At 42.2% G+C, this 18,583-nt stretch overlaps 1 protein-coding gene across 1 annotated transcript; it reads right to left on the reverse strand.

Annotated features, from left to right (window-relative positions):
- Nucleotides 1–1,649: 1,649 nt before the first annotated feature.
- LOC102018412 (gastrokine-3-like) lies at nt 1,650–8,221 on the reverse strand. The gene is made up of 6 exons (XM_005385655.2): nt 8,182–8,221; nt 6,196–6,246; nt 5,881–6,015; nt 4,108–4,215; nt 2,820–2,961; nt 1,650–1,967 (listed from the first exon to the last, which is right to left on the reverse strand). The coding sequence occupies exons 1-6, from the start codon at nt 8,191–8,193 to the stop codon at nt 1,873–1,875; spliced, it is 543 nt and encodes a 180-aa protein (XP_005385712.1). The 5' UTR covers nt 8,194–8,221; the 3' UTR covers nt 1,650–1,872.
- Between the last annotated feature and the right edge of the window lie 10,362 nt (nt 8,222–18,583).

The following is an 18,583-nucleotide window of genomic DNA, read 5'->3' on the forward strand; positions in this document are numbered from 1 at the left end:
TTAAGATTTAAAACACAACAAAATAAAATTCAGAGCTCCGGGAAGTAAACTCACTGGTGATTGTTATAGCCTAGAGCAGCCTTGAAAGTCCTGTGCTCTGGCTTCATGGCACCTGGATGCAGGTCAGGACACCCTGGGCTGCGGTCCTTCCTCAGGACCAAGGAGGCCAGACACAGCTCCACTTGCGATGGGTGGCTGGGGCTGCCTGAGTGCGCAGCTCAGCCACACCGAGTTCTGAGATGCAGGCTAAGCTGCAGGGTGCTCTCCAGTCCAGGCAGGCAGCAGAACAAGGACAGGAGAACATCCCAAGCAGAGCAAAGGGTACTGCTTCTGCTCATGCAGGGAGTAGACACTTGGGTGGCTGCTACCTAGGCCAGGTGAGTGCGCCTCCCCAACCCAAGCTAGAGACTTGAACTGGGGCCAGCCAGCTTGTCCCTGGGGCAGCTGAGAAGCAGACCTAGTAAGGATAGTATGAGAAACAGCTAGGCTAGATAGAAATATAGGCAAACAAATAGAGCTAGGCCCTCGAGGGAGGGGAGTCAGTGCAGAGGATGGGACACACTGCAACAGTGGGGAAGGTGCATCCATTGAGGACCAGACTTCAAGACAAAAGATGAAAGGAACACACCCCCATAGTAGCAGTGACTGATATTCTCGGTGTGTATGATCACCTTGGGAAAGCCGGAGAAGCCCCTGACCCAACCCCTCCAGGAAAAGCCCCTGTTCTTTTCCACTCCCGCTTGCTCGCTTGCTATGTGACTTGCTTATCCATTTGACCCCCATTCAATCAATACTACCTGAGCAATTATACCCATAATCTCATTGTTTGACTATCATTTTGTTCCTGCCCACCCTCTGATTTCCCACTGGATCAATGTTACCTAATGATTATGCTTGTAATCTTATTAGTTGATAGTAATTTTCCCCACCTTGGACCCGCCTCATCTTGTGATTTGCCCTATAAAATTCCCTCGAAAAGTGGAGTTCTCTGCAGCCCAATAGGGACCCCATCTGTCTTTCTTAGACAAAAGCATTTCCCCCCAATAAATATAGCTTTCTTTCCCCAATAAATAGATTCTGCTGTTAACCTCTGTTGTTCCTAGAGTTCATCCTTCAATTTTAGAGAACAAGAACTTGTACAGACATCTAGCGGGTAGGGAGTTTCTTTCCCCTATATCAGTGGGCTGAGGTAACTGTCTAGCAAGGGAGGGTTAGTGAAGGGAACACGACTTCCCCCTTAAAGTGAAGCAGTTAAAGAAGGAGAGCTAAACATTCAGGTCCTATTTTAATCTGTGATGGAGACAACTGCTCCAGGAGGTATTGTGTGAGGCATTAGATCAGTTCCAAAAGGCTCTGTTGGGTCTTGTTTAGAGACACTCATGGTACAGGCTGGACCACCAGAGAATAGGTCTTTTGGAATTTTGGCTCCAGTTTTCAGGAGGCAAAGTCACAGCCTTGGACTGCAGAGTCCCGTCTGCTGTGCCTGGTGTCTGTTTACTGCCCCAAATTCCCAGGGATTCCTCAGGGGACATCCCAAAGGAAACTGTTGGAGAGGAGAGTCGAAGGAGCTGGGCCTTCTGCCGTGCCTGTGTGTGACATCCTGGATGTGCATTGCTGAGGAAGAACAGTGCAGGCCGGGAGAGCCCGTCTGCTAGACCAGTAATGAAAGAAGCTTTATTATGGTAACCTACAGGGAGAAAGTGCACTCATGAGCTGAGATTACAGAGACTGGCACTGGGTGGAAAGGCAGAGGGAGAGAACTGACACAAACAGCTTCTCACAGGCAGAGATCAGGCTGGGTCCCTGGACACCGACCTCTGGTCAGCGGCCCAGGGCAGGCTGGTCCTCTCTTCACATGGCTGACCTGCAGGCTCAGAGCCCAGGGATCTCACCACAGATGGAGAGTCCCAAGAAGGACAGAAGCTGGACTTCGAAACAGGAATTAGGGTCAATCGCCAGGGCAGTACCTGTGAAGTTGGCAAAAAGATCAATTTAAGACTGCAAAGCAGAGCAGATACATTATAAGTTGCACCTAAGTTAGATGTGGGCTCAGGAGAGCTCAGCTAGCAAGAGACAGTGAGGTTGAAATGAAAGCTTCCCTTCTCCACCCCTCCTGCCAGTCCTGGGAATAAGTAGCTGCACACCCTCTTCTTCTATTGCTTTTACTGATCCTTGATTATACTCCATAATCCCACAGCCCCTCAAGCTCTCTGTGCTTTCCTCCTGCTACAAAGAAGCCCTGTCTGTTGGCACACTCATATGAAGGCACAAATGACTGGCCATCCTGAGGGAGAGACCTTACTGACTACTTCTGGAAAGTAGGCAGATCTCGCCATCTTTCCGAGCTGATCTCGACTGATACCCACCTCATCCCAAGCCAGGGTGCCAGCCACTGAGATGCCCCTTTCTTAGAGTGTTCTATAAATATTGGGGTCTTGCCTCCCCACAAGAAGCTTGAGAGCAAGAAGGACTGAGGACCCCAAAGCCTCTCTCTAGCGGTGGGATGTGGGCACTGTGCTGCTTAGGCAGCGGATAATGAAGCCTTGAGTCGGGTGAGGGCATCCACCGACAGTCAGACCTCTCGGACGAGATGACAGGCTTTGACCTTCTGATACAGTGAACTGCTCCCTATTCAAGGAGCTCCGGTGTCAAGAAATCATCTCTGCCAGCAGGGGCAATACACCATAGGCTGGGCTATTCTTATGCCAATAACACAGAAGCAGAATTAACTCTCATTAAAATTTGTCAATGACCGACAACTCCCACTACACCTTTTGAGTCCCCATGGTCTTGGTTTCCTAGATAAACTGATAACATACCTTCCTTTTGCTGCTGGGCAAAGTAGGTGGGGAACGCTCTGCACATGTCCTTGATGAGCGTCCCGTACTGGGCTAGGTTCTTAACCCGGCTGGGTAGAACAGTGTAGGTCAGGCCGTGGGTGGAGGGGTAATGGGTGGAAGCCTAGGAAGAGGTGTTATTTAAAATGGTGAGATAAAGACATGGCACAAGAAAGAGGAAGAGGGAGAAATGGACTCCTTGGTCCTGAGCCTTGGGCACCTGGCAACAGCGGTTGTGGGTGATTCAATTGTCAAAACTAGTGATGAATCCAAACTTGGCCTGGGATTTTTGCTAAGTGTAAGCTCCTACCTAGCCACAAGAGGGCAGCATTCCCCCAGAAAAAACTATAATCTGTGTGTTCCTTTCTTGTCTTCCCTTCATTCGGATAATGTGGAATAGTTTAAAAACTATTTATGCTTTCTCTTGTTAATTCAGACAAATGGGGCACTTTGCTCTTTAAAAATTAGTAAGTTGCTTTATTTATATGTGACTCGAAGTAAAAATTTTGCTTTTCTCCAAGAGTCAGCAAAGCCTCCTGCCATAGACATGTATTATCTAAAAGCTCTGTGTAGGTTATTTAAGCAAATGACAGAGATTTCAGCAATTTGCCAAGGAGCTGCTGCTGGTTTTTAACTTGCTGTTAGCAGCAATTCCCTTTGTCCTCTAAGAGGCGAACAAAGAGCATCCATGGTCCTGGGCTTATTTTCCATTAAACACAGTGTATGTGTGTGTGTGTGTAGTGGTGTATGGTTGTGGGCGGGAAAAGACAGAAAGTTCAGGGATATGAATACTGCATGAACTGACTCTAGCCTCTACCATTTATAGTCAACAACTTACACTCACTGACATGCGGCTTGAACCCTTAAGGAACACTTCAGAACATGGTCATTGCATGGACTTTTCATTGACCAAATTATGATTTGATCTGAAGGCAACTTTGGCTGGACTCAGCATTCCCTGCACTGCCTCTGTCCTTTGCACAGTGGTGTGATTTTATAGGCATTAGGAATGGGGATGAGCTGGCTGCTGTGGTGGTGCACGCCTGTAACCCCAGCGCTCAGGAGGCTGAGACAGGAGGATCGCTATGAGTTCAAGGCCAGCCTGGGCTATATAACAAGTTTAAGGCCACCCTAGACTACACAGCAAGACGCAGTCTCAAAAAAAGAGGATGAGCATGAACTAAGTACCCCCCTTCCACGCGCAAAGCACTGTGCTCAGAGGGTGGATGCCAGTTAGAAATCACCAGCAGAATGAGCTGGTCTCACTTACCTGCTTGACTATGGCCTTCTTAATGTCATCCAAACTTGGGAAGACCTCTTGGTCCATCTTGGCCAGGACGCAGGCCATCTTGCTAAATAGCTTAGCTGCCAAGAGGGCCTTAAAGCAACACAACAGAAACAACAGAGACCTGCCTTCAGTTAGTCTCGGTATTACGGGATACCCGCTGTCCCTAGACGCTAGCACCTTGCTTTCTTCCTACTGTGACGTGTGTTGCCCTGGACACCAGAGCAAAGGTGATCGTCAGGACTGGCATTGTATACTGCTGTGGCTCCCCAGGGCCCCATGTCATTGTCCCCTATACTCTTGCTAGAGAGAGTTCACTCCCCAGAATTCCCCGGGTATTCTGCCTGGGAACAGGTGTGACTGGAGGGCAGGGACTTAGCTCCAGTAACAAGGCTGAGTTTAAGTTTTTGTTCTGTTGCTCAGCAGCTATCAGGGCTCTCAGTGCTCCACCCGCATCTTCAGCTGCTTCATCTGTACAGCAAGAAAGCAGCCCTCCCTCCCCCGGAGCTGTCCTGCGGGTGAGAGGCTGAGATGAGATGCCAGCTGCTCCTGAGGGTGTTGTGCAAGTTGCAGCATTCTCTTAGAATGTGCAGATTCCAGGCTGGGGTCAGCCCTAGGCGCCCCCTGCATGGGGCCCTGAGCCTGTCATTTGGCCTCCCTCAGTTTGAGTGTCAGGCACAGCTGCACAAATCAGTCCTCCAGGAAATGTTCCGAGTTCTTATGCTCCTCCTCGTGGACTACTGTGGGATATTTTGTTGAAGAAAAGTGCAGGCCCACAACAGAATTAGAAATCACTGGACTGTGTGCCCTTGAGGGGGAACCGGGCACACGTGTCACTGAGGACGTCGGGAGCGGGTGAGGTGAAGAGCAAGGGAGATGTCCGGGGACGACAGCATGGCTGGCGCAGGGGAGAGTGCAGAGGAACTGTATGTGAGCATTGCTGGCCACCTGACATGTTCCCTGCAGCCAGAAGTGATCGAGGTGGTTGGGCGGGGCTGGCTGGTAGGGCCGCTGGGTGGCCAGGTGAGCAAGGTAGCAGTGGGTGCTGTTTCTCAGATGGGGTGACTGAGGCCCGCAAAGTGCATGGTGGAGGCCAAGGCCACCCTCTAATCTTGCACCTTTCTGCTACATCTTTCTACTTAGAGATGGGCAAGTTGCAGCCAGATTTTGAAAAATGAAAATATGTTATTCTTCTTTTGAAATAAACATTGAGATCTGGAATGGAGACAAAATGACTTCGACGGCATATCTTTCTTCTAAGAAATGGAGAAAGCTGGGCATGATGGCACATGCCTGTAATCCCAGCACTCAGGAGGCCAAGGCGGAAGGATCGTTGTGAGTTCAAGGCCAGCCTGGGCTACAAAATGAGCTTAAGACCAGCCTGAACTGCATAGTGAGACCCTGTCTCAAAAAGACAAAAAAAAAAAAAGAACAACAACAACAAAAAAGACACGGGGGCTCCTTAAATGACTTTCTCTATACTGAGGCCTTCAGTGGTCATGTGAAGTGAACATCTCATAGGAACACAAAAGGATGCAGGATCCTCATGGACCAGCGAAGCTCTTCCTACATTCTCTGGCCCAGGAAGAAGTTAGCTGCAGGTAAGCTTGGTCCCTTACCTATGAAACTCATTCCCACTGATGGCCTAGACCTAGAGAAGGTCAAAGCAGATGGCATTCTCGTCTCTCTGCTATATTTTGGAGCAGATAAAGCTTTATTTGGCATAGTAATTAACATGTCCAGTATCCCACATCTTACATTCTTGTAGTCCAAGATTCCATCCCATTCACTCAAAACATTGCTGTCTCGGATGCTGACCATACCTCGGAAGGCATTGACATGGATGACTTGAGTTCCAACAGATCCATCCAGAAGATAGCTGTCATTGGTGCTCTGGGGGAAAACCAAACAACAATGAGGAAATCTGAAAGTTCAGAATCTGTACTTTGTCCATACCCTGCAGGTTTAGGGATGCTTGCAGGAAATTTGAGGGGCGCCATGCCTGATTATCATCATTGGAATACTTGTGCTTGAAGAGGTCTAGACAGATGGTACCCTCTCCACCCTACTCACCGTCAGAGCCAGAGATGGAGACAGGGAGAGCACTAGGATGGAAATTGTAATCTGAAATGGAAACACATGTTAGTGGCCTTTTTCTTTTGCCTCAGATGAGCTTAGAATCCTAAAGCCCTATCAGAGCTTTCTTACAATGATTAATACAAGAAGTGACCTAAACAGATGGTAAATATTTAAATTAAAATTGTTTTTAAAGTAAAAGACATATTGCCATTAACTGCCCCCACCAAATACTTTTCTCCTTTCAAACTTACTTATCCCATTGTTCTTGCTATTTCCTGAAGCAGTTCTGGAAGTCCTCTTTCATATCTGTGAGGTATGATGAGAAATACAATGAACACTGCCACCAAGTGCCATTCAATAGAAAAGCTCATAAAAACGTCATGGTGTATCCTCGTCTACCTTAGTCACTGTACCCGGCATTGTGAAACTTCTGTTTCTTCCTCAAAGTCAAAATGACCAGGAAAGGGAAGCATGGTGACCGCTGTGGGTCATCGAGACAGCCACAACAGTAAGACACTCACAGAAGAAAGCTTCCAGAACTCGTCAGAGAGTGGCAAGAGTGATGGGTGTGTTCAAAGCCAGGGGGAGTATTTTGAGGGGAATTAATGCAATGTGTCTTTTACTTTAATAAATTTTAAAAATTTAAACATTCACCGTCTTTGTGATCTTCACCATCTCTCTTGCCCATGGGGTCTGACTGTACAGCAGGAGTCTGTGGTTCAGTGCGTCTGAATGAGACACGCAGACTACTCAGGGGAAAAGTGAACCACGCACCCAAGGACACCTTTCTTGCTTCTGCTGCTAATCCCTGGACGAAATCTCAGGCAACCCTACCACCACGTGATCTTCACACAGGCAGGACCATACTAGACTAAACCGTAATCGCGCTTATAATCCAGATTCTCAGTCTTGTTTTCTCTACCTTCCTCTCTCCTTCTGGGGCAGCTCCTCTGGTCCAACTCTTCACCCAGACTCCAAATCACCTGGCTGCCCTGCACTTCTTCTGTCCACCCACCACCCCTCTGGAAACTGATTTCCTTTCCGTTCATTCTTCCCTCCTTGCCTCAGAATAAAAGGCCATAGACCACTTTATACCTCCTTTTGAAATAGATTGTATGTTAATGTTAACTATTAAAATATTTGTGCTTAATCATTTTTTTCCAGTGTGTCCTGCCCTGCCTGCTGAGGGAATGTCTGGCATCAGAGAATAAAAGAAGTAATTAGTGAGGGTAGAAAAAGGCTAGGGTAAGAAAGTTCAGCAATCAACTCTTGCTCACATCTAATAGATTATTATCTACAGGGCTTAAGGCTCCCCCAGATCCAGAGTTCACACCATCAGCTGGAATTGACAGGACCATCCCTTTGCCCCATCCCTACACCATCCATGCAATATTCTACATGCAGTTCCAATAATAAAAAGTGAAATACCTCTTCAAAGGGAAATGAAACAGCTGCTTGATGAATAATAAGTATAGTGGGGTGAGGTCAGCCGACAAGATACGTGAGATGCGAGGGCTACACTGTCTTGTTAAACTATTGAAGTTGTTGCCGCATATGAAATATATCCAGAGCTTTTCTTTCCTGGTGATTTGTAAATAACATAAACACCACTAAAATAGGAATGGTACAGAGATTATCATGGCCCCTATGCAAGGATGACATGCAAATTTGTGAAGAGCTACCTATTAAAAAGTAAAAAAAAACAGAAGGTGGACCAAAATACGAGTATCTACTTAACACCCAAAGATTCTTGATCTTTAACAAGTTAGTTATTAGTTCTTAGAAGAAGGCCCTTCATTCAGATATTTCAAAACAGAGACTTGCCAACAGAAAGATGATATGCCAAAATAAGATTTAAGATTTAAAAATTCTATTTGGGTTTAATCCAAAGTGTCCATGGATGGGAAAAAGAACTTCTCCATGGCTATTTTGGCTCTGGGAACATAAGCACCTACATTTGAAATGAGAAAATATACTTACAAGGTGGTTCATGGTGTCTCTCTCACAGACCTTACGCAACTGCATGCATAATAGGGTTTGCTATGTCTCATTTGCTTTCTAAATCTGGTTTATATAGTCTCAGACCATTTAGTTATTGCCATGATAAGGGCTCTGGGAGCAGTTAACCATGAGCCAGATATTAGTCAGGGGAGAAAAAAAGTAAAGCTTGTGTAATTACAGTTATCACTTTTCTTTAACTACATCTGAGTACATTTCCCTTTTCTCCTGATATTCCTACTGGTTCCAAGGCAAACACAGGGTATGAAGGAGTCTTTGTAGGCTGGCATATCCATGACCTCAGCCTCCAAGGTAAGACTTGCAACAGTAGATCCCACAGAATGGCCCTGAAACACAGTCAATGAACTCAGTGTTTCTACTTTTTTAATTTCAGAAAAGTCTTTTTTTTCTCACTGTGAAGGTGGTTGGGAGAAACCTCATGAAGTCCAAAGAGACAGATCGAACAAGATTAGACTGACTGAAAAGCAGTCTGGTCCAACTCTCATCCAAAACCGAAACCACGCGGCTGGCTCTGTAGTGCCCTTTGCCCACCCACCTAGCTGACCTTGTTTCACCTCTCCAAATGGCCACCTCTGGTTGAATTTCCTGATAGTCTGGAATTCTGTTCCTACTATGTAGCTTTGTTTCACTTCAAGATCCTTTTTTTTCCCCCCATAAAAGATCTTTTCACCAGCCCTGGAGCCCCTGAGACATAGGGGAACTATGTCTTCATATAATAACTTGGGCACTGATTTGGGCCTTTTCATGTATAATTTTCCCAAGTTCTGACTCTTGGTAACCCAGCTACCTGGATCAATTCCATAAGGCAAAAACCAAGTAGATATTTCTTGTGAGAGAAAAACTCTACAAGGGGGGCTGGGCCCTGGATTGATCCAAGAGGGAAGGCAGGCAGCCCAGGACTGACAGCACTTAAATGAAAATTGACCAATGCAACATCAAAGAGATGGAGTTTGGACACTCTCAGGTCACCTAGGGTTCACAGAATATTTTACTCATGTCTCCATTGTTCTCGATATTTCAGAAACAGCAGGCACAGACCACATCCCTAAGTTATCACTGACTACATAAGTAAATAAAATGAACTAAGCAAATGGATTTCAGAAATGAACAAATAGCAGGCTTTGTCTCTAAATAGGCAGAGTCAGTGGGGAGGAAATAACACTTAGCCCTTTATTTTGAATCCCAGTGCATTTGCAGGGAGGTTTATAGGGCCATCAGATTTGAAAACAAGATGGGATATTTATTTAAATGTATTACAACCCCTCTAATGAAAACTGCAGAAATCACTAGGAGAGAAAACAGGAAGGATTGTGATTGGCTGAAAACCCCAAGTAAACGTTAACTATGTATATTTATTAAGCAGCTTAGCACTCACAAACAACCCTGCTAGTGTGATTTCACTCGCCCCTTATGACAAGCTGTGTGAGTTGGAGCAACAGTGATTGATAACGACGCCTACAGATGAGGAAATTCAGTCAACAGATTAATTCTGCATTTCAAAGTCCAGCTCACACCTGTACGCTAACCAGATCTGCCAGTGCAGAGCTGAAATTTGAACTCAGGTCTATGGACTTCTAGTGCTCCAACCATATGTTTTCCCCCCAAATGTGCTACCCTTCAGAGATCATCAACTTGAAGCTGTAGATTAAAAGAGAAGCATCCTGGGGAACAAAAGTCTCCATCTGTTGTTGTTTTTTGGATAACTATCTTGAGTGACTAATTTTGCTAGTGTCTCCATGCATACGGGGACCACGATCAAATCTGGCTCTCTTACTTTTTCCTCCAATCCCTTCTTCAAGCCTAATTTAATCAGTATCCTCTTTGTAGACTTCCTTCATCCCCATCAAAATATGATCTCTGCTTTGGAAAAATCACGCTTACCTGCTTGTACCTTACTTTTGCTGTTTATATTTCTCCTACATTTATTTCAATAGTTCTGTGACGAGGCCCTTAAACTGCATATTTATGTTCCTTAACTGTAAACTCCATGAGGTTAGAGGCTGCACTTTTGTTTTCTGCTGTAGCTCAATGTCCGGTAAGGAGTATGCAGTAAATGTTTTGAACTGAACGGCAAATAATGGAATCAAACATTTAATGATAAAATGAATGAAGAAGACAAACTCTTAACAGAATAACACTCTTGACCAAAAAAATGATCCTCTTTATAAGCTCCAATTATAAGTTCAATTGCAAGGCTAACAGATAGGCATCAATATTTTTGTCCTTGGCTTTCAGGGAGAGATGTGAAGAACAAGAAATGTGGAAGCTGGCCCTCTGCAGAGCCATTTACCTTTTATCTTGCATCCTGGAAACTTTGGCAGGAGCAAGACGCCTTTGCTGTGGTTTCTTGTCCTGCCTGGTGTTTGTTATATGTGCTTTGATTTCCTCCTTAATGAATTTACTGCCTGCAACCAACCAGAGACTTCCTCATTTTTATTTTACATGACTACTTTCATTCTAGCATCCAGACATCTGTATTCATCCTTGTAATCGTACTTATGCTTGACTAATCTTTTCACCTATGCAGAATTTAGTGGGTATCAGACTTGAGGATTTTTCTTTAATTAGTGAGGCTTTGTTCATGCTTTATTTATCTATACCGCTTCTCTGATCTCTAAGCAAGTACAAAATGTAAATCAATAAGCCAATGATGTTTTTATGACCCAACAACAATCTCTCCATCTTGTTTTATTTGATCATTTTTTTAATTAGTTCTTTCCACTGTGTTTGATATGCAGTGTATCTGGCCTTCATGGTATGCCAGTTGCTTTGTAGTGATTCCTATATTCAGTCACGATTATACCCACCTGTTTCCTGTGGTTGCCTCTCTACCCCTCTGATCTAATCCTCTCAGCTTTCTGTACCTCCTTCACTCGTATATACGTTCAGTAACCTAAACCCTATTTTTCAAGTCCCTAATGGCCCAGACCCTTCTGTGCTTGTATTATCTCTTTCATTTCTGGCTCAGTTTTCCCAGATGTCCTTTCTTTTGTCATTCTGGGACAATACACCTTAATATTTTCCCACATAAGGCCCCATTGAGCAAGTATTCTAGCAAACTCTATATTGCTGTAGCCCATGAGAGTTACTCATCTCTTTATCTTGCTTGCTTCCCCCATTCCTTCCTAAAATCCATTCCAGGTAAATGGGCAATCCGAGTTCTTATCGTACCCTATCTTGTTAGGCAACTGACATCTTCATTTACACAGCTTTATGTGATTATTATCAGACTTTTTATTCAAGGAAAACTTCAAGACCAGGTCATTTTTCTTTACAAAGAGATGTGATTAGCATTTTGAGCCCCTGCCTGTATGAATGCATCCAAAAAGACTTAACTTGAGTCAAGAATTTGGTAAAATTTTACCCATTTGGCTAACTTTCAGTAATGTGCCAGACAGCAAGCTGATTAAAGTAGGTTCTTGGAAAATCTGACTCATGAGATGACACAATCTTACCTGTAGTTATTGTTGCAGTACATTTTGGCCTCTGAGAATTGTAACTTTGGTAAAACTGCTATTTCCGAGAAGGTAGTGAAGACCTGGGTTTGGGTAGTAGGGTGGCATGTGTACTGACAGGTAATAACGCATGGACAGAAATGAGGAGACCAAGGCAGGGTAAGGCCCTCGTCTCCAGCTCCCTCACAGCATCTCCATCAGGCTGGGTTAGGGTCAATATTCCAATCACTTGGATGAATCTTACTTCAAAGGAAGTCTGGATTCCTAGACTTCACCGCCAGGTATGTTATTTCACTGTAACACCTGTGCATGAAGCAATTCGTGCACATCCTGAGGCAGGATCTGTCCAGTTCCTCCCAGAAATGCTTTCGCTTACAATGTTTCCCAAGCTTTCCATCCTGTGCAATCCGTAAGGACTTCGCTCTTCTAGGTAGTTCATACAAATGGAATCATGTAATATGCATCCTTTACTTTCACTCAGCATATTTTCAAAGTTCATCCATACTGTAATATCTTCATTTCTTTTTATAGCTAGTATTTCCTGTATGTATATTTCAAGGAATGGGATCATTGAGCGATATAGTAATTTTATATTTTTATAATTTTATACTTAACTCTTTGAGAAACTACCAAATTATTTTCCACGGGTGCTGAATGATTTTACATTCCCACCAGCATGTAAGGGCTTTATTTCTCCACATCCTTACCATTTCTTGTTATTTTTCACTGTAGGCATCTGAGTGGGTATGAGATAGTATCTCACTGTGGCTTTGATTTGCATTTTCCTAATACAGGAAATTTAAAATATGGCTGTGGAGGTGTGGACTTGGCCCAGATGAGGAGTGAGATGTTAAAGTGTTCGAGTCACTAAACTCACTGATTCACTCAGTGAAGAAACATCCCCAGAGTGTCTTTTCCAAATTAGACCCTGACTGCTGTGGGAGTCTGAAACATGAATGAGACCAAGTCTTTTCTCTGAAGAACTTTCTGGCAACTGGGTGAAATGAGACATTGAACTTGTCCTGAATGTGTAATCTATTCGACTTGTAAGCAGTTTTGAAGGGACCAAGAGGAAATGTTAGAATGAACTCCACTATTACTGCCCTTGTTTCACCCATCCCCATCTCTTACTGAGAATGTTTGGGAAGGTGTTAGTAGAGGGCCCCAGTTAAAGCAGAAGGCTGGCTGTGTCGCTTTTCTGACTCAAATCCAGCTCCAGCATTTCATCGTGCTCAACATACAGGCACATGTGCTACAGTACATGCAAACCTTCTGGGATCAGAGCCTACTACCTCTCTGCCTTCAACCCCCTGCCAATCACCTTCACTTCTAAACTTTTTCCTCAGGGCCTTTGCATAGTCTGTTCCCTCTGTCTGGAACATTCCCATTCAGGAATCCTTATGCTTTACTCCTTTGAACTGTGACCTCAATCAGGCCTTCTCTGGTCACTCTATATAAATAAACTGCAAACTTCCCTATCACTCTTGACATTTCTATCCTTGTTCTTTGTTTTAATCTTTCAATCCATCTGATCACAGCCAAACATACTATGTGCTTTACTTTACTCTAGGATATAATCTCCATGAAGATGAGAACTTTGTCTACTTTGCTTCTTGCTTAATCCCAATTTATAACACAGTGCATATACCTGGGATATAATAAATAATTGTGAGTTAAAGAGTAAATTTTTCAAAAGAGCCTTCACAAAAAGAAAAGAGTGCCATGAGAGAGGATAACAATCAGGACCTAATATGCAATAAGGGGGAGAGAGAGAAACCAGGTTTGTCTGAGAAGAGGCTTTGGAATAGGTCAGATCCATCCCAACCCCTGGGGCCCTGGGAAGGGGTACAAATGAGATTAGTTATTCTGCCTTGTATCTTGAGGTTCAGCAGAGGGGCAGAATCTGGATCTACCTGATTTCAGTATATAGAGGGACACCTCTGATTTGCTAAGTGGGTAAGACTGAAGTGGTTTCTTGATAAAGCAAGAACTTGTCAAGGGGGATTTCTGAGCCATTTTGTGCATCAGATCAATAGAGGTGTTAATCCTCAATCTAGATAACAGAATGAGCCAATTGCTGACTCTGGCTTTAAACTCCACCATAGATTAACTGACTGTCAAGGGCCTCAGCTGCCAGCAGACAAGCCCTGCTGGGGAAGAATGTCAAACATGCGTGGCAGAGACAGGGACATTCCGGCCCGGATCCTCCCCAAGTGGCACAGGAGCGGTCATGATGAGGTCTTGAAAGGCTCTTGGTATTTCGTTACCTGCTGCCATCGTGACCCACAAGAGCAGAAAGTAAATTATTTTGTGCCAGATTATGTGGTGAGATTGCCTGGCAAATATTGGGACCTAAGGAAAGAGAATGCCAGGCAGAATCAAAACATAAAACATTTTCCCCTTCTACCAATAAATTTTTAAACAGAATGAAAATGTTACTAAGCACCTTGAAATTAAAGTTGACTCTCTAATAATATGATTATTTTTATGTGACCTTTCCTGGTATTCATCTATTAACATGATTTTTATAAATGAATGTGTCGAGTTTTTTCACTTTTGTATGTTTAAATTAGCCAGTCACATGCTGGTAGGGAAAAGGTTGCTTTTTCTAATTACATGTATGACATCCTTGTGTGAAAACAGGATTATTATTTACTATTTTTCTTTAAGATAAACTCCCAAAATATATGTCCAAATATTCAGACACATTCTGATACAGGTGTGTTATATATTGCCAAACTGTTTTCTAAAATATTACATTAATTTTCACTTCCAGTCATATTGTATGACTGGAATACAAATTTTATAGTAACAATTGTTACTTTTTATGTTTAGTTTTGAAATTTAGTAGTTAGAGCATTATATCTTACCTTTGTTTCAAATTTATTTCTTTAATAATTGATGAAATCAACTACTTTTCCATACGACATTCTTGTTTCCTTCCTTCCTTCCTTCCTTTGTTCCTTTGTTCCTTCCTTTCTCCCTTCCTTTCTTCTCCTTGCTTTCTTCTCCTTCCTTCTCTCCTTCCTTCCTATCATTTGCAATTTGCAATTCTTGTATGAATCCCAGATTCTTCATTCTTCACTGTAGAAACACCACCAGTATTACCTAATAGGGTTATTATCAGAATTTATCAGAACAAAGTTGGATAGTGGTAACAAGTTGTCATATTGTCTGGCTTTGGTTGCTGGCTCTAACTTTTGAAAGCTGATGAGACATCTCAAGATCATATTACCAAGAGCAGGTAGAGATTAGAGATTATTATACCTATCATCAAAAAATATTAGCTGTCATATCAACTGTTTTTGTCTTTGAATTTCTAATTACACAAGTATTGCACCCTATTAAAACATGAATGATAAGGAAAGTCACTTTTGACTAGTACCCCAGTTTCAATCACTTCTCTAGTGATCACCATAGTCTGTTAGGCAGGTATATATTAGGACCTTTTGTGTGCATGTGTGCCTAGGCACATATGGTGCTTCTACAGATCCATACAAAACCTGCAATTTCTGTTTCACATAAGTAAGATCATATGGTATATATTTTGCTTCCACATGCCTTTCAGTCTTAGAGACTGTACTATGTCGTACTGTGAGATCTACTTTATCCTCCTGCATTTTGCATAGTAAAGATATAGTGTGTTTTCACTGAGTAATTCCTCTCAGCAGAAAATGAGAGTGTCCTTTTCCTGAGACTCTCACTAAGAGTCTTAGAAACATTTTCCATTTTCATCAGGGCATTATGGATGTTTTATTTTGTATTTTCTTGATTACTAGTGAAAATTTGTAACTTTTTGGAATTTTACTGGCCATTTTCTTTTCTTGTGTGAGTTGCTCATTTTTAATATTTTGCTCCTTTTTAAATGAATCATTTAAAAATTAATTATAAGGATGTCTTTATACTATGTTGCAAAATTTTCCTGTCACAATTTCTCATATCTATTAACTTATTTGCAGTCTTTTATGGCACAGAAATTCCCTATTCTAGTGTAATCAATCATGTCAATTATTTTATTTAGGGTTATTAAAATATTTTGTTGAAATGTCTTTACTACTGTCACCATGGGACCCAGCAGTCAGGCTGAGAAGAACCTAGGACTTAGCAATTAACCCTGATGGAGGAATCCTCCCCCTCCCCCTACATCAGTGGGTCCGGGCAACTGGGAAAGCCAGCCACACAGTAAGACCCTGACTAGGGCACACATGTTGGACAGGAAAGACTAGTGGGATGGGAGAGTCTAAAGTACAAGCCACTATGTGGTAAGTTTGGTGAGCCAGCACTGTCCTTAGGGACAAAGATACCCAGAAGAGAAACAGGTAGGTGGGGCCAACCCCTTCTTAAAAATTTAATTTAATTTTGTTTTTATCTTACTTTCTTTGCAGTTGCCTTTTTTGCTTTTCCTTTCTTTCTTTTTTCTTTTTCTCTCTCTTTTCTAAATGGGGAGAACTGCAGCTACAGGAAACTAATTCCCCAAACCCAGAGACCAATCAATCTCTTGATTACTCCTTCATTCTTTCTTTTCTACTCTCTTCTCTAGTTTCCCAAACCTTGCCTGACCATCCTTTGTCCTCCAGCCTTGCTTCTACTTCCTTTTCAGTTATCTTCGGTTTGTACACTACCCTCTCAGCACAGGTAAAAACACTCTATCAAAAGGAAACACTTTGCATACAAACTCTTAATTTATGATTGGTTCTATTATATAACTATAGACTTTGCTCCTATGGTCTAAAGTACAAAATCAATAGTTACCACAGTTTGTCAGTTTCTAAACTGCTTGATGCTCTCCTTATTATTAAATTATACTACTTTTGCCAGGATGTCATATCTGCTATAATCAGTTGTTCTCCTTTCTGTAACAATACTGGGAAGCTCTGGGGTAATAACCTCACCACAGCCCAACACCAAAGGATTGGGAATTGAGCCAAACAGATAACAAAATCCAACTCTAATTAATTGGAAAGGTAGGATCTTGGGAGAGACACAAATCAAGAGCCTCCTACACAGAGGAGATATTCCTGAAGAACAGACTTTTCTTAGAGAGGCCTTGGTACTGGGGATATAGCTACCTACTACAAAAACTCAAAAGGGTCACTAGAGAAAACAAAATAATTTCCTTTTGAAATATAAAGTGATGAAGCAAAATGCAATCTCAGACCTGCAGCCCACCCAGAGCAAGTCTAGCAGATATCCACATAGATGAAATTGGAAGACACTTACCTGGAATTTCTCAGATGATAGCAACTGAAATAAAGAAACAATTCCATGAGGCTATAGAGGAAACCAGATCAGAAATAATCTCTCAGGTAAAAAAGAAATGACAGTCATATTAAAGCAATTGTTCAGGATATCTAGAGAAGACATAGATAAAAAAGATAAAGGAGCATGGAAAAATGGTGGAAACCTTGAATGAACAATATAGGAAAGAAATAGAATGCACGAAACAGATTCAAAGAGATATCCAGGAAGTTAAAAATTCCATTGAAAGCTGGCAAAACTGCTTGAATGAAACTGAAGATAGACTTTCAGGCCTTGAAGATAGCTTTGCAGTTAGTGATCATGAAAGGAAAAGTCTCTTAGAGATAAGGGATCAGGAAATAACAACTCAACAACTGCAAGACAATGCAAAGAAAAACAATAGGACACCAATAGAACAAAGGCAGGAGTCAACACAAATGAAATAAAAAGATCATTTGTAGAAGAAATAGCAGAAAATTTCCCAAGGATGGGAACAGAATCTTACATATAGATAAATAAGGCATATGGAACTCCAAATACCCATGATAAAAATAAATCTACACCCAGACATATAATAAGCAAGATCCCAGAAATTTAGCACAAGAGCAGAATATTAAAAGCTGTTAGAGAAAAGAAACAGATCATCTACAAAGAAAAGCCCATTAGAATCACAGCTGACTTCTCAGCACAAACCCTCAAGTCAAGAACAGCCTGAAGTTAAGTATTTCACATCATGAAAGCAAACAACTTCCAACCCAGATTGATGTACCCTGCAAAACTATCTTTCAAAATTAATGGAGAAATAAGATACTTCCACATCAAAGGACAACTGAAGAAATTCATGACTGCCAAACCAACCTTACAGAGTACTGCAAGGTATTCTAGAAAGAGCTAAAAATGACCACAACTTCAAGAACAATAATACAAAGGGATCACCAAGAAGAGCAAGCAATTAAACAGGAGAAAAGTAGGGAACCAACAGCTGGAACATGATAAAAATAAACCAATACATATCAGTTATAACCATCAATGTAAATAACCTCAATTCACTAATCAAAAGAAGCAGACAGGCAGTGTTTAAGAAACAAAATCCAACAATATGCTCTATACAAAAAAGCACATTTAACTTAAAAGAAATTCATGGATGGAAAGTTAAAGGATGTAAAACAATATTCCATGTGACAGGAACCCAGAAACAAGCAGGGGTAACTATTCTGTTTGCAGACAATGTGAACTTCAAACCAAGAATGATCAAAAGAGATAAAGAAGGTCACTACATACTGGTTAGGGGAAAACTGCAAGAGGAAGAGATAGCAATCATAAATATATCTGCACCAAATACAGGAGCACATATCTATAGAACACAAATATTAACAAACATGAAAAATCAAATCAGCAATAACACAGTTGTAATGGGGGATTTAACATCCCATTGTCACAAAGAGATAGATCAACTTGACAAAAAATCTGCAAAGAAATAACAGAACTAAACTAAATTTGTGAACAAATGGACTTAGCAGACCTTTACAGAGTGTTCCACCCAACAATATCAGAATACATATTCTTTTCAGCTACACATGGGATGTTCTCTAAAATAGACTGTATACTAACCCATAGAACATGCTTAAGTAAATGCAAAGGAATTGAAAATATCCCATGCATATTATAAA

This window comes from Chinchilla lanigera, unplaced genomic scaffold (genome assembly GCF_000276665.1).
Source record: "Chinchilla lanigera isolate Chin_1 unplaced genomic scaffold, ChiLan1.0 scaffold00023, whole genome shotgun sequence".
In the NCBI taxonomy this organism is placed as follows: Eukaryota; Metazoa; Chordata; class Mammalia; order Rodentia; family Chinchillidae; genus Chinchilla; species Chinchilla lanigera.

What these genes read in the sequence shown, in the direction of transcription:
- LOC102018412 (XM_005385655.2), bottom strand. An exon ending in CTCCATCTCTGGCTCTGACG is followed by an intron (nt 6,016 to 6,195) that starts GTGAGTAGGGTG and finishes GTTTTCCCCCAG; the next exon opens with AGCACCAATGACAGCTATCT. An exon ending in TGCCCAGCAGCAAAAGGAAG is followed by an intron (nt 1,968 to 2,819) that starts GTATGTTATCAG and finishes CCAACTTCACAG; the next exon opens with GTACTGCCCTGGCGATTGAC.